The sequence below is a fragment of the Coregonus lavaretus genome (assembly GCF_964263955.1).
Source record: "Coregonus lavaretus genome assembly, chromosome: 5".
Taxonomy (NCBI): domain Eukaryota; kingdom Metazoa; phylum Chordata; class Actinopteri; order Salmoniformes; family Salmonidae; genus Coregonus; species Coregonus lavaretus.
The window spans coordinates 41,982,697-41,997,600 of record NC_139992.1 but is presented as its reverse complement, the minus strand read 5'-3'; the positions used below and the strand labels follow the sequence as shown (position 1 = coordinate 41,997,600).

At 43.0% G+C, this 14,904-nt stretch overlaps 1 protein-coding gene across 1 annotated transcript; it reads right to left on the bottom strand.

The window, feature by feature from the left end:
* Window positions 1–2,153: 2,153 nt before the first annotated feature.
* LOC311129037 (mitogen-activated protein kinase 11-like) lies at window positions 2,154–13,831 on the bottom strand (the record flags this gene model as incomplete). Its single annotated transcript, XM_084161293.1, has 12 exons — window positions 2,154–2,227; window positions 2,442–2,615; window positions 2,833–2,911; window positions 3,175–3,254; window positions 3,719–3,790; window positions 4,013–4,127; window positions 4,239–4,286; window positions 4,742–4,771; window positions 6,846–6,957; window positions 7,103–7,161; window positions 7,271–7,400; window positions 13,719–13,831. The coding sequence occupies 12 exons, from the start codon at window positions 13,829–13,831 to the stop codon at window positions 2,154–2,156; spliced, it is 1,086 nt and encodes a 361-aa protein (XP_084017419.1).
* Window positions 13,832–14,904: the final 1,073 nt, after the last annotated feature.

The following is a 14,904-nucleotide window of genomic DNA, read 5'->3' as shown; positions in this document are numbered from 1 at the left end:
GCATTATGACACAGAGTTGACATTCGGTTATTGATTGGAAATGCAATGGCAGAAATTTTACGGTTAAAATCCATGCCACCTTGGAATGAAAAGACACTTGTTTTTTAAACATACAGTTTTGTATACATTCATCTTGTTGCAGTTCTATTTAAATCCACCAAGTTTCCAATATCAACATTTGTACATGACAATTACAGGACCGTAAATAGTCAAACATCAACCAAGAAAGAGTATTTTGGATGATCTGTACTGTAACCGAGGCATTGTGTATATGATTGTTGTTGTAGTTCTTGGGGTAGTATATGTCTCAATTCCAGAACATGTTTTTTTATTGGAAATTGAATGATTTTACTCCCCTGTAATGTGTTCACCTCAGTACGCCCCTTTAAAACATGCTGAATATTAGACCTCTGAAACTACAACATCCAGACCTATTGTAAATCCAATGTAAACAGGCAGAAGCTACTCAGTTGAGGTGCTTATGATAATGAGTACATATTTTCTTGTTGCTGTGGGTAATGGTATCTGTGGGAGTCACTGTGGGTATTGGTCTCTGCTGAATTCAGATGTAAACTCCAGCTATAGGTTTGGGTTGCTCAACAGAGCCAGGGTCTAGCAAAATCTGTTGGACTGGAGCCAAGTAGAATCTGAAATGGGTGATACCAGCAACAAATGCATAGCCTACATACAGGTAACTGCCAAAATAATGGAAACACTTGAGTTAATAAGAGATACAACGCATATTGAAAGCAGGTGCTTCCACACAGGTGTGGTTTCTGAGTTAATTAATCAATTAACATCCCATCATGCTTAGGATCATGTATAAAAATGCTGGGCAGGCCATTATTTTGGCTATTATCTTGGCCACCATGGCTATGCCCCCATAGGATGACAATGCCCCCATCGACAGGGCACAAGTGGTCACTGAATGGCTTGATGTGCATGAAAACGATGTAAACCATATGCCATGGCCGTCTCAGTCACCAGATCTCATCCCAATTGAACACTTATGGGAGATTCTGGAGCGGCGCCTGAGAGTGTTTTCCACCACCATCAACAGAACACCAACTGATGTAATTTCTCATGGACAAATGGTGTCGCATCCCTCCAAAAGAGTTCCAGAAACTTGTAGAATCTATGCCAAGGTGCATTGAAGCCGCTCTGGCTCGTGTTGGCCCAATGCCCTATTGAAACACTTTATGTTGATGTTTTCTTTATGTTGGCAGTTGTACATTGGGACATATCTACATAGCATTTGCAGCAATGCAGTTATGACTTCCGTAAACAAAACACTACCACCGGTGTTGTTCTGTAAAAACGGGTGTAAATGCTTAGGGAATCTGGCCAATAGTTGTACATGATACAAATCTTAAGCTCTACAGCCACTAATCCTGTCCGTGTACAGTATACCTCTCAGTCATTGGTCATTCAGTGGCATATTGGCAGCTTTAGTGGGTGTTGGGGGATGTTGTGCAGTAACAGCACAAAGGGCATTCATTGGTCTATATGGAGAGAGAAACCATCTTATGTCAGTTTCTGAGAAATAACAGATATTTGCTACAACTAAAATAGAAATATGATAAAATGGGTGGAAAATTCTTGACAACAATACACTAGAACCCTCTGTCATAAAACAGTCATTACCATGACATAACAGGTGTTATAAGCAGACCTAAACTGACATCCATTTTGACTGCTTATAACATGCCTTTATGACGAAGATTTCAAGTAACCTGTAGCCAATCCCCATTTATCAGTTGGACCCTTACGTAGGTTTGAAAACCCTAGTGCTACTTTCCTTCTCTGTCTCTCTCTCCTACCTCCCTTCAACACACTGTAAACATATACATATCAAAACATTCTCCCTGTAATCGTAATGTGCGTATTGTCATCCCTTTCAGTTCAACCAGACCTCCCCTCTCCCTGCTCCCCTTTTACAAAACTCATGACAGGCAGTCAAATAGACAGTCACAGTGAGCAAGGGAAGGGGTGTCATGCCTCTAGGGGACACAGCGTCGTCTCTGATTGGCCCGCAGTCTCTCTTTCTCTCAGACCCTCCCGCCTCCCCAACGCCGACAGACAGATGGAGACAAGACGGCGGTTCTTCCTCAGCTGACGGGACAGACCAAGCAGAAGGAGGCAGGTTTTGTCTTTCACTGTTCCACCTGTAGACTGCTCGTCTCAGAGACAGGCGCTTTGATTCCATTCATCTCCTCGAACACCAACTCTGTATAGGGTGATGGAGAGAGAGAGAGAGAGAGAGAGAGAGAGAGAGAGAGCGAGAGAAAGAAGATGAGGTGAAGAAAGAGGGATGAACAAAAGTGAGGAGGAAGAGCATTTAGGTATGGTCAAGAACACAGCGGAAAATAACTGTTAAATCTTTAAAAAGGAAAATCCCTCTTAACCTCCTCCACTCCATCCACCCTCCATCTCTCTCTCACCTTTCCACTCCTCTAGCGTGCGGTCCTTGCTCTCCAGTGTCTGGTCGTAAGGCAGGGCCTCTGGTTCGTCGTCCGGGTCGTGGTACTGGGAGAAATAAGGGTGGGAGAGAGCCTCACTGGCAGAGATACGCCCGTCACAGTCCAGAACCAGCATGCGCTTCAGTAGCTCCACAGCTGAGGGAGAGGGAGAGAGAGAGAGAGAGAGAGAGAGGGAGGGAGACAGAAGAATGGAGACACAGAGAGAAAGATGGAGACCGAGATTAAGATGCAGACGCAAAGAGAAAAAGCCTAACAAAGCTGCCTTATGTAATCCATAGCCTTGGGGTGACTATAGCCTTGGGTTAAAATTAGCCTCCAGCAAATTCAGTTATCGGGTATGACTCAGTCTCACCCATTGGGTTGGCTCCTCTGAATATCTTCTCTAAGTCCTGCTGGGGCATGAAGGGTAGAGACTGGATATATTTCTGAGCCTGTGAATAGGAATCAATGTACAACAACACGTGACAATGTAGACATTACAGGGCCGATTGATCCATCAATTGGGAAATCAATCATGCTACAAGCAAAATATTGAATAATCGATCATCAAATTAGTCAATCAATTACACCGATCAATGGATGTCAGGGGATCATCAGTATCATTAAAGCAATTTGCATTGCTATAGCTTCCTCATTCAAAACTAATGATCCATTCCACTTTCCCATCTCTCCCTCTATTTCTCCATCTTCTCACATGTTCAGAGGAGATCTTCTGTAGAAGGTCAGGGGTCGGCGTGCCCACCACCTCCATAATCCTCTTCAGCTGGTCGATATCTTAGATCAGGAGGGGTTCATTAAGGGCCATCATGACAGGGAAAAAGTCATTTGGTTGGCAGGACCAACTCTTTAGGTAGAACAACTGACTGAGGTTAGCCATACTTGTCTTTGCTAGAACAGGGTTCTAGTGTTAGTTTTATGCAGACAGCATACTCCTACATTTGAGGACCCAATACATACATACAAAGTAGTAAATCACATTCCTATTTGTTTCAGTCTTTAGACTCCGTATAGTGACAGCCAATACAATTCAGTCCATTGTGAACTTCCTTTCCTTTCAGTCACTCTCAATGCACCTCCCCCTCAGACAGAAAAGCTATATCTCTAGATGGGATTGTGATGCAAATCTGGGGGGAGCTGATTTGTGTCCATAGAGCAGTATTGGTGGTAACAGTGCTCAATAGTGGTTGTGGAGTGTAGTGCACTCAGTCTCAAGCCATGTCTGTGTTAGTGAAGGATACAGTCGTTGCCGGGAAACAGGACCTTCCCCTTCAGCAGCTCTCCCATGATGCATCCCACTGACCAGATATCCACTGTAACAGAGGCGTTAACATTCAGTCGTCATAACAACAGGATTTTATGATTAGCCATAATGGCACAGATATATCTAGCTAGTTTTTCTTTCTGGATAGAACTGTATGATGATAGAGTATGTGTTTGGTTGTAATGTTAGAAGGTGTCTGGTAATATGTGGTGTGAAATTAGGATCTTGGTTTTATGTTAATTTTAAGGGTTGTATGAGTGTGGATCTGTACCTGTCTGATTGTAGTGCATCCAGTTAAGCATGATCTCTGGCGCTCGGTACCAGCGAGTCGCCACGTACCCCGTCATCTCATCATCCGTCTGTCTGGCCAATCCAAAGTCAAGGATCTGGGGGAGAGACACAGGTTGTCATGGTGATAGCCATTTCCGAGTGGGGGAAGGTTGTGTTGTGATTGTCTGAGGCGTTGGGGAGTCGGGCGGCTGGGTCACTGGTCTTACCCTCAGCTCACAGTCCTCGTTCACTGCCACGTTACTTGGTTTCAGGTCCTGTGAGACAGACAGATGAAAAGTCAGACAGGTCAACACAAAGACTGTCTGAAGGGCAGGGAAATGAGAGGGAGAAAGCCATGTACACAGACATACCGAAAGGCAGATAGAGAGACAGACAAAGTGATGTATGGATAGGGCAGACAGATAGACAGACAGGTTGAAACATATAATGGGTTTTACAAGCTGGGTGTAAGGCCTACAAGCACATGCACCGAGAATCTCTCAACACACAATCTCTCTCTAACACACTCACACAATATGATATTATCTACTTACACACATACCGGTACATTCTAAATACAGAATTGCCTTTAAAGACAACAAAGCGCTCAGGAGAGGCAATTGCTCTCCAGGAGACAGCCTTTATCAAAAGAGGGGAGGAGGAAAAATGAAAAGAGTGGGCAAGAAGAGAAGAGAAGAGAAGAGAAGAGGAAAGGAAAGCCACCACTCACTCTGTGGATCAGTCCTGCTGAATGGATGTACTGTTCAGGGGGAGACGGAAAAGGGACAGGGCAGCGGGATGGGGGGAGGAGAGAGGAAAGAAAGGAGAGAGAGAGAGAGGTCAACAGCGCGTTCCAGCATTGGCCCCTGTATTAAAGGGTCTACATTTTTTGTTAATTCCTTGGTAACTAGGTTGGCTAGTTACTAGGCTGGCTGGTCAGTCCCCTGTTAACTGTGTTGCCTAGTGAGGCAGGCATAATGTAGCTTTCAAACTTAGCAGTATATCTGAGTTTGTAATCAAATGTTAAAGTACAGTATATACAGTGGGGGGAAAAAGTATTTAGTCAGCCACCAATTGTGCAAGTTCTCCCACTTAAAAAGATGAGAGAGGCCTGTAGTTTTCATCATAGGTACACGTCAACTATGACAGACAAATTGAGAAAAAAGAGTCCAGAAAATCACATTGTAGGATTTTTAATGAATTTATTTGCAAATTATGGTGGAAAATAAGTATTTGGTCACCTACAAACAAGCAAGATATCTGGCTCTCACAGACCTGTAACTTCTTCTTTAAGAGGCTCCTCTGTCCTCCACTCGTTACCTGTATTAATGGCACCTGTTTGAACTTGTTATCAGTATAAAAGACACCTGTCCACAACCTCAAACAGTCACACTCCAAACTCCACTATGGCCAAGACCAAAGAGCTGTCAAAGGACACCAGAAACAAAATTGTAGACCTGCACCAGGCTGGGAAGACTGAATCTGCAATAGGTAAGCAGCTTGGTTTGAAGAAATCAACTGTGGGAGCAATTATTAGGAAATGGAAGACATACAAGACCACTGATAATCTCCCTCGATCTGGGGCTCCACGCAAGATCTCACCCCGTGGGGTCAAAATGATCACAAGAACGGTGAGCAAAAATCCCAGAACCACACGGGGGGACCTAGTGAATGACCTGCAGAGAGCTGGGACCAAAGTAACAAAGCCTACCATCAGTAACACACTACGCCGCCAGGGACTCAAATCCTGCAGTGGCAGACGTGTCCCCCTGCTTAAGCCAGTACATGTCCAGGCCCGTCTGAAGTTTGCTAGAGTGCATTTGGATGATCCAGAAGAGGATTGGGAGAATGTCATATGGTCAGATGAAACCAAAATATAACTTTTTGGTAAAAACTCAACTCGTCGTGTTTGGAGGACAAAGAATGCTGAGTTGCATCCAAAGAACACCATACCTACTGTGAAGCATGGGGGTGGAAACATCATGCTTTGGGGCTGTTTTTCTGCAAAGGGACCAGGACGACTGATCTGTGTAAAGGAAAGAATGAATGGGGCCATGTATCGTGAGATTTTGAGTGAAAACCTCCTTCCATCAGCAAGGGCATTGAAGATGAAACGTGGCTGGGTCTTTCAGCATGACAATGATCCCAAACACACCGCCCGGGCAACGAAGGAGTGGCTTCGTAAGAAGCATTTCAAGGTCCTGGAGTGGCCTAGCCAGTCTCCAGATCTCAACCCCATAGAAAATCTTTGGAGGGAGTTGAAAGTCCGTGTTGCCCAGCGACAGCCCCAAAACATCACTGCTCTAGAGGAGATCTGCATGGAGGAATGGGCCAAAATACCAGCAACAGTGTATGAAAACCTTGTGAAGACTTACAGAAAACGTTTGACCTGTGTCATTGCCAACAAAGGGTATATAACAAAGTATTGAGAAACTTTTGTTATTGACCAAATACTTATTCTCCACCATAATTTGCAAATAAATTCATAAAAAATCCTACAATGTGATTTTCTGGAATTTTTTTTCTCATTTTGTACCTATGATGAAAATTACAGGCCTCTCTCATCTTTTTAAGTGGGAGAACTTGCACAATTGGTGGCTGACAAAATACTTTTTCCCCCCACTGTATACCATTTCAGAGGATGTTAAGGCATGTTCTAGTAAATTATAGCCAATAGTTTTATAGTAAAATAAGGATCTTGATGGTGTTTGAGGTTCAATTGTGGCATCTTGAAATACTTAACAGCTGTCTTTGTGAGTAAAAACAATTATAATCAGGGAAGGTTGCTGTGTACTGTCAGTGTATGGGATAGTATGTAAAAAAAATTGTTTTACCTTGAGGCCTCTGAGCAGCTGGTAAATAAGGAACTGCACATGCTCATCAGAGAGACGTTGGAATTTGACTATGTTGTTCAGGTCTGCCCCCATCAGATTAGTTACCAGGTATCTGGGAAGAGGAGGAGGAGGGGACTTTTAGAACAGTGCAATCATGGTGAAAAGCTCTATTTAAATGCAATATGTCATCATCAGAATAATCATGACAGTCTAATTACTGTATGCGGTATGTTGGACATCTTTCAGTAGTCACTCACACTTCATGGAAGTCCTCTAGCGATGCAGCAGGGGAGAATACATCCAGTAGTCCTATTACCTGTTGAGGGAGGGGGTTGACGCCAAAGTGTTACAACTCTATTGTGCATTATCAAGGTAATTTAGGTCAGCTTGCCAACACAGGAGGGCTTCATACACTCCTTACTCACATTCTCATGTTTCATGTGCTTGAGTAGCCGGAGCTCCCGGTACGAGCGCCTGCTGTGGATAAGGGACTGGAAAGGCCGAGACAGCTTCTTCACCGCAACCTTCTGTCGTAGCCGTACATCATATGCTGAGCTGTGGGGAGCAAAGGAGAGAGAGAGAGAGAGAGAGAGAGAGAGAGAGAGAGAGAGAGAGAGAGAGAGAGAGAGAGAGAGAGAGAGAGAGAGAGAGAGAGAGAGAGAGAGAGAGAGAGAGAGAGAGAGAGAGAGAGAGAGAGAGAGAGAGAGAGAGAGAGAGAGAGAGATGGCAGGAGAAATGGGTGATGGGGAGAGAGAAGGTAGAGATGGAGAGAAAGATGAGCGACAGCAGATTACAAAATGAAATGAATTGCTTCTAAACATGTTGCTCATTAAATTATTACATTAATTATTGTCTCCTTTGAAGTGCAAATGTATGTCTGAATAGTGTATTGGTGTTGCGCTGCCGTCTCTGTTGTTGACTGTGTTATTTCTACTTTGGCAGCATTTGGAGCAACATCTTACTCAATTCAGATGTTGCACAGAGAGAAGGAGTGTTAGGGGAAATGAAAAAGAGACTAGGCAAAAACATTATAGAGAGATGGAGAGACAAAGGAGTGTAGAAAGAGTCGAGAAGATCAGAGAGAGATTGAGGGAGAGTAAGAGATGAGGGAGGGGACAGGAAGTACCAGACAGGAAATAAAAATGTTTGAGAAATCGAAAGGAAAGAAGAAGGAGATGATAAAGAGGAAATGTGAATGTGAAGAAAAGAGGAAGGCGAGGCAGCACAGTGCGCACAACGCCACGAGAAGCTAAAACAACATTCATGTAAATCACTTTCATTATCAACCTGACCTCTAACCCCTTTAACCAGACTGCGAGGAGTACTACACCATTACTATGTCGTTACCTGCTGCCTGCCATGTGTACAACACAAGGCCATGCACACACCGTAACCAGACCGCATCGCCTTCAGAAAAGGCCAAGTGCATTCATTTCATTTACAGCCACAGAAGCACCTGCTGCCACCCCAGATGCCCCTGTTAAATGTTAGCCAAACAGGCAGCTAGCATACCATCATCTCTCCATGACACAAGCCAGACCACTCCGTCCCTCACGCACATGCACACGCACACACACACACACACGCACACACACACACACACACACACACCCACACACACACACACACACACACCAGTCCTCTGCCATCTCATCTTCCATACATGGCTGTCCACCTCGCTGCCCACAACTCCACAGGCAGGCTATGCATCGATTTCCGCCACTGACTCTGTCTTCCATCTCAGAATGTTTTATCAGCTGTTACAGTAATGCACCTCCGGTTTCAAAAACAGAATGAGTGGGTGAGGGGGAAGGGTGGCGTAAAAGGCAGCGCAATATCTGATGCAAAGTGATTCTGCTTTTTCTCTATCTCACTCTCTCTCTCTCTTCATCTAGCTATCTATATTGACTTCAGTCTTCTGCATATAAAATAATTCAAAGGAAAAAGTGGGGCATACATGAAAGCATCTGTTTGCACCTAGAATTCAAAATGAAGGACGCTTGCTTTTATTCTCCAGCATCTTGCTCCCCAAAGCAGCTTGCATGTTAATACTGTTAGACAGTCCCATGTACTTGAGATTCTATTTCATGTGTGCTTTCATCCGAGCGCTTCGGCGGCCATCGCTTGTCCTCTCACGTTGTAAACAAACTCTGCATAACAACGTCGGCTAAATGGCACCAAAGTGACATGATAATAGCTCTTTAAGCAGCCAAGCCCCTACAAACAAATGCATATAGATATGCCATCTCCAATGTTACACAATGTGCTGACAAATACCATACACTCACAGTAGCCATGATTTGCATAGTGTTGCTGCAACAGTTTAAATGGGCACATGGAAATGAGTTATTTTGACTAAATGAAACAAGCGCAAACATTTGCACAACGCTATATTACTGTTACATAACGTTACACCAACAAACTGTTTCCCAGTTCCATTGTGAAGAATATGATCTGCATCATGGACAAGTTCTAAACCCATCAGTCAGAACGATTTAGAGTTATATTACTGGCCAAGACGTTCCAACTTCATTGCAGAAGACAGATGGAAGGAAAAGTAACCATTGAGATTGAATTAGGGGTTTGCAGTCTGCAAGCTGAGAGGGAAATGAGAAATGATAGGACTTGGGAAAGCTAAGGGAAGTGCCAGAACGATGTCTCAAGAATGACAACTATTGTCATTACGTGTGACTGATGTTTTGCAGTCTATGAAAAGCTTTCCAGTTATTGGAATAAAGTCTATTTGAAGTAGCAACCACATTTGTGAAAATCTCAGACATTCCAATGCATTTTAAATGTGCATATTCATTCAGATATGATTTTTGATGTCTACTGGTATAATGATGGAAAACTAATACATGTGTCTATGTGATGTTCTGCATGGTATGCAGTCAATGTGTGATATGAGTCTGCTTTAGTGCATGTATGATAATACCTCTGTCTGATGGCTACACCATTGAGAGCAGCTTGGCTGGCTGCATCACCGCTTGGTATGGCAGCTGCTTGGCATCCGACCATAAGGCGCTACATAGGGTAGTGCGTATGGCCCAGTACATCACTGGGGCCAAGCTCCATGCCATCCAGGACCTCTATACCAGGCGGTATCAGAGGAAGGCCCTAAAAATTGTCAAAGACTCCAGCCACCCAAGTCATAGACTGTTCTATCTGCTACCGCAGGGCAAGCAGTACTGGAGCACCAAGTCTAGGACCAAAAGGCTCCTGAACAGCTTCTACCCCCAAGCCATAAGATTGCTGAACAGTTAATCAAATGGCTACACTGACTATTTGCCAGTGGTGTAAAGTACTTAAGTATAAATACTTTAAAGTACTACTTAAGTCGTTTTTTGGGGTATCTGTACTTTACTTTACTATTTATATTTTTGACTACTTTTACTTTTACTTCACTACATTCCTAAAGAAAATTATGTAATTTTTACTCCATACATTTCCCCTGACACCCAAAGGTACTCGTTACATTTTGAATGCTTAGCAGGACAGAAAATGGTAAAATTCACACACTTATCAAGAGAACATCCCTGGTCATCCCTACAGCCTCTGATCTGGCAGACTCACTAAGCACAAATGCTTTGTTTGTAAATGATGTCTGAGTGTTGGAGTGTGACCCTGGCTATCCGTAAATAATGAATTTTACATTATTTATACTTGTACTTTTACTTTTGATACTTAAGTATATTTTAGCAACTACATTTACTTTTGATACTTAAGTATATTTAAAACCAAATACTTTTAGACTTTTACTCAAGTAGTATTTTACTGGTTGACTTTCACTTTTACTTTAGTCATTTTCTATTAAGGTATCTTTACTTTTACTAAAGTATGATAATTGGGTACTTTTACCACAACTGCTATTTGCATTGACCCCCTTTTTATTTGCACTGACTCTCTTGCACTGGCTCTATGCACACTCACTGGACTACCCACACACTCACACATACTACACTGACACTCCAACACACACACACACACACACACACTGCATATGCTCACACACACAAAACACACGCACACATGCATATTGACGCCAAACACACACACACACACACACACACACACACACACACACACACACACACACACACAGAGATAGACACACTTTCACACTCTTTCACACTCTTCACATACGCTGCTGCTACTCTGTTTATCATCTATCCTGATTGCCTAGTCACTTTTACCCCTACCTACATGTACATGCTGTATTACCTCAACTACCTCGTACCCCTGCACGTTGACTCTGTACCGGTGCTCCTTGTATATAGCCTCATTATTGTTATTTCATTGTGTTACTATTTCCTTTTTTTATTTAGCTAATTGTTCTTACTTTTTAACTCTGCATTGTTGGGAAAGGGCTCGTAAGTAAGCATTTCACGGTAAAGTCTACATCTGTTGTATTAGGCGCATGTGACAAATATTTGATTTTGATTTGATTTGATCTGATATGCATTAAATGAGCCTTTCTGATCAGATCCTTGACCTCAGGCAAACAAACTCAGGAGGCTTTGCAGGGAGATTGAGGAGTACCACGGATTAATATAATGACTCCAATTCTCCTCTGTATCCTCAGAAGTAATGTCCCTGGATCCCCAAGGCTCTCCCAGTCCCAACCCCCTATAAAATATCTCCCCAATTCCCAAACCCCCATCATCACCCCTCACCCCACCCCTCTACTCATCAATCAGCTCTGCCATGGAGAAGACGGTGACAATGGCTGGAGCTCAGCCTGAACAATGCAGGGCTCAGAGACAGAGAGAGAGAGAAAGAGAAAGAGAGAGGGAGATGGTGTGCAGGAATGTCAGTGTCCTTGCTGGCTAGACTGGTACTATGAGCAGTGGTGCCATTTTGTAGGTGTAGCAGATCACATGACTGCATTGCTCTGCATCTTGGTTGATGGTGTATTACATGTGTTTGTGAATCCACACAAATAATGTGTTTTTGTTTTTAACTGTAGAGAATCGTATTGGTCAAAAGAAGCAGACAAAGGATATTCTTTGTCTGAGTTGTTGCTAGAGCAACGCTATCATGTCTATCTACTCAGCTTCCAAGGTGTTCATCAAACCAAACAGACATAACTGCACCGATTTCACCATGATTTCTCAGTGGAGTAGTAAAACACTGCAGTACTTCCCATCAATCAGCTAGGCTAAGCTTCCATTAAATATAATTGACCAATTAAGGCCTTAGCTATTGCTTGAGCTAACATGCAGTTTCTGTGCCTCCCTTCTCTTCCATGTCTGCTGCATCACAGATGTCTGTTGTCTGTCTCCCTGGGCTGATCCTCAGAAGATCACATCCTCGCTTCCCTCTGCCCTAGAAGATGCAAAAGCATTGGATTGACAGGCCATGGTTAGCTGTTTTACCAGCATATAAACCAGAAAGAGAGCTGTGGCCACAATGTAAATCTAATCTATCTACCAGTGCTGTTACAGTAAAAGCAGATATTGAAACCGCCAAGCACTTCATATCCCTTCCCATGCATGGATCAATATGAATTGCGTGTATGACACTCAAGCCGAGGTGCACACATCACCATGACACCTCGTCATGGCAACGGTGTCTCTTCTCCCACAACAGACAAAAACAAGGAAATATTGCCCAACCCACTTATGAGAAAAGAGGGACTTGTTCATGTGGAAATCTAGCCTATAAAAACCACCTCAATGGGCTAGACAGCTCTCTGTGTGTGTGTGTGTGTGTGTGTGTGTGTGTGTGTGTGTGTGTGTGTGTGTGTGTGTGTGTGTGTGTGTATGTGTGTGTGTGTGTGTGTGTGTGTGTGTGTGTGTGTGTGTGTGTGTGTGTGTGTGTGTGTGTGTGTGTGTGTGTGTGTGTGTGTGTGTGTGTGTGTGTGTGTGTGTGTGTGTGTGGTGTGTGGAGGAGTGGAGGAGATCAGGTTGTGAAATTGAAGTCTGTTTTTCCAGTAAACTAACTGGTGGTCATGAATAAAATGTTGAGATATCTTCCCTAGGTCCCTCTTCACTGTCTGAAGTGAACATGCGCATATATCCAAACAATGAAAGTCTGTAAGTGCATAACAGGACAAATGTCTGAAAATTTTTTTTTATATATATATATTTGCAGTCAGCAACACTGAGGTGGCCCCTGCACATGCCCATGGCTATCCAGATGTTATGCATCCTCCAGTTGTTCAGTGCCGATCCCCCCGAAGTGCTCTCCCTGTTATTAGTAGCCCAAAAAGCCTTACAGAAACTCAATTTATCCTATTGAGAACTGTCACGATTCAGAGGATCTCCCGTAGCGCGTGGTTGCAGGCGCGATGTGCCGATAACTCCTTGTTGTTTCCTTTCGGTATGGGAATCGTATAGGGCGGACTGAATCAGCTACTGTACATGCGAAGCATAAGGTGTTTAAAGCCTCGGCACCGAGAGGCAACAACTGCAGTCAGTCTGCGGTTGGACTGTTGACGCCGAGTATTTGGGAATGGTGTCAACGACAGATAAATCAATCAAATTGGAAACGTAGCCTATATGACAGCATCATATTGATACAAATAGAGTAGTCTAGTAAATCCACATTGAACAAACATGAAAATAACATTGATGATTTTCTCGTGCATAACAACTAAAATATCTAGACTACATGAACATGAATTATATTACGCTATTTTAATTTAAATCGGCCTAATAACAATAAAAACAACCTCATTAATAATAACAATAGGCTGGCAATTGCACAATAATAATGAGAATAGGCTATGAATAGGCCTAATGTTTTTACAATATGATCCAATAATGCATATTCATAATACAAATCATAAGGCTAAATTATGTTTTCCCTCTGTATTGTATGGTGTGTATGCTTTGCAGCCTCGCCCCTCCCTCTTTCATATAGCCTACTCACCATACCGAACCGTAGGCCCCCGAGCCCACGGGAGTCAGGTTCTGGTACCGCTCGGGAACCTCCCATACAGTCTTGTTCAGCTCCTGCCGATAGTAGCCTGGTCTGGCCGACATTTTTACCGTAAATAAAATGAGCTTTCAGGACTGGACTGATAGCTCTGTCTGCACTATCCGCTGTAATTGTCTCCGACTGAGTGCACAGAGGGGAGCTGCTGGCCGTCTCTCTCGCTCTCGCTCTCTCTCTCTCGCTCTCTCTCGCTCTCTTTCGCTCTCTCTCGCTCTCTCTCTTTCTCGATATTTCTGAGAAGGGGATAGTGTAAGTAGAGATAGAGCTGGTAATAGATTCTGAGCACGACTCTCAGACATGGGGGGGGGGTGCTTAGTGGAAAGGTGGGATGAGATAGGGGAGCGATTCCTCTCATTAATCTATTAGGATAGGCTACTGTAAATAATATAGTTACCCATAGCCTATGTAAACCTTATCATTTCCCTCAAAATGCATGTTTTTTCAAAGCTCAGCGGTTCAATTGATTAGAGTTTATGGCACATTGTTGCATCAATATAGCCCATCAGTGCAGCCGTGTGAATTTCACAGAAGTCACAGTTGTCGCCCCCCCGCCAAATTGAAATATTTCAAATTGCAGTAGCCTATTGGTTTATGAGATGTCAAATTCACTGTCGCTGTCCATGGTGCTCTCACCCCATGGATCTCTTACTTAACTTACTCGTTTTAAAAGGATTGGTTGAGACAGACTCCTTCCGTCCTGCTTTAAATATTCATGAAGTCTATTTAGAGTAGACAACCCCTCTCAAATCTTAGGGTTGGATTGCGACATTTTGATTGCTATTGCTCAACCACTCAATACATTTTCTATGAAGAATGAAATTCCACAGTGATCAAAGTTAAATGGATGTTTATTCAGTATTCAGAACAAAGATGAAAGGAAATCCATACATCATAACAAAATACCAATATTGTCATTATAACTAACTAGCCATCTCCTACAGTAGGCTACAGAGTTCACACAATAGTTCAATACTACATTTTCAGTTTAATAATATTTTCTTAACCTTACTTTACTTTATTTTTAAACAATCAAATTAGTAGAGTAAGTAACAGTCAAATAGCAATGGTTATGAGTGAACATACAGTATCATTAATTAATATAATGTCATAGTGGAAACGA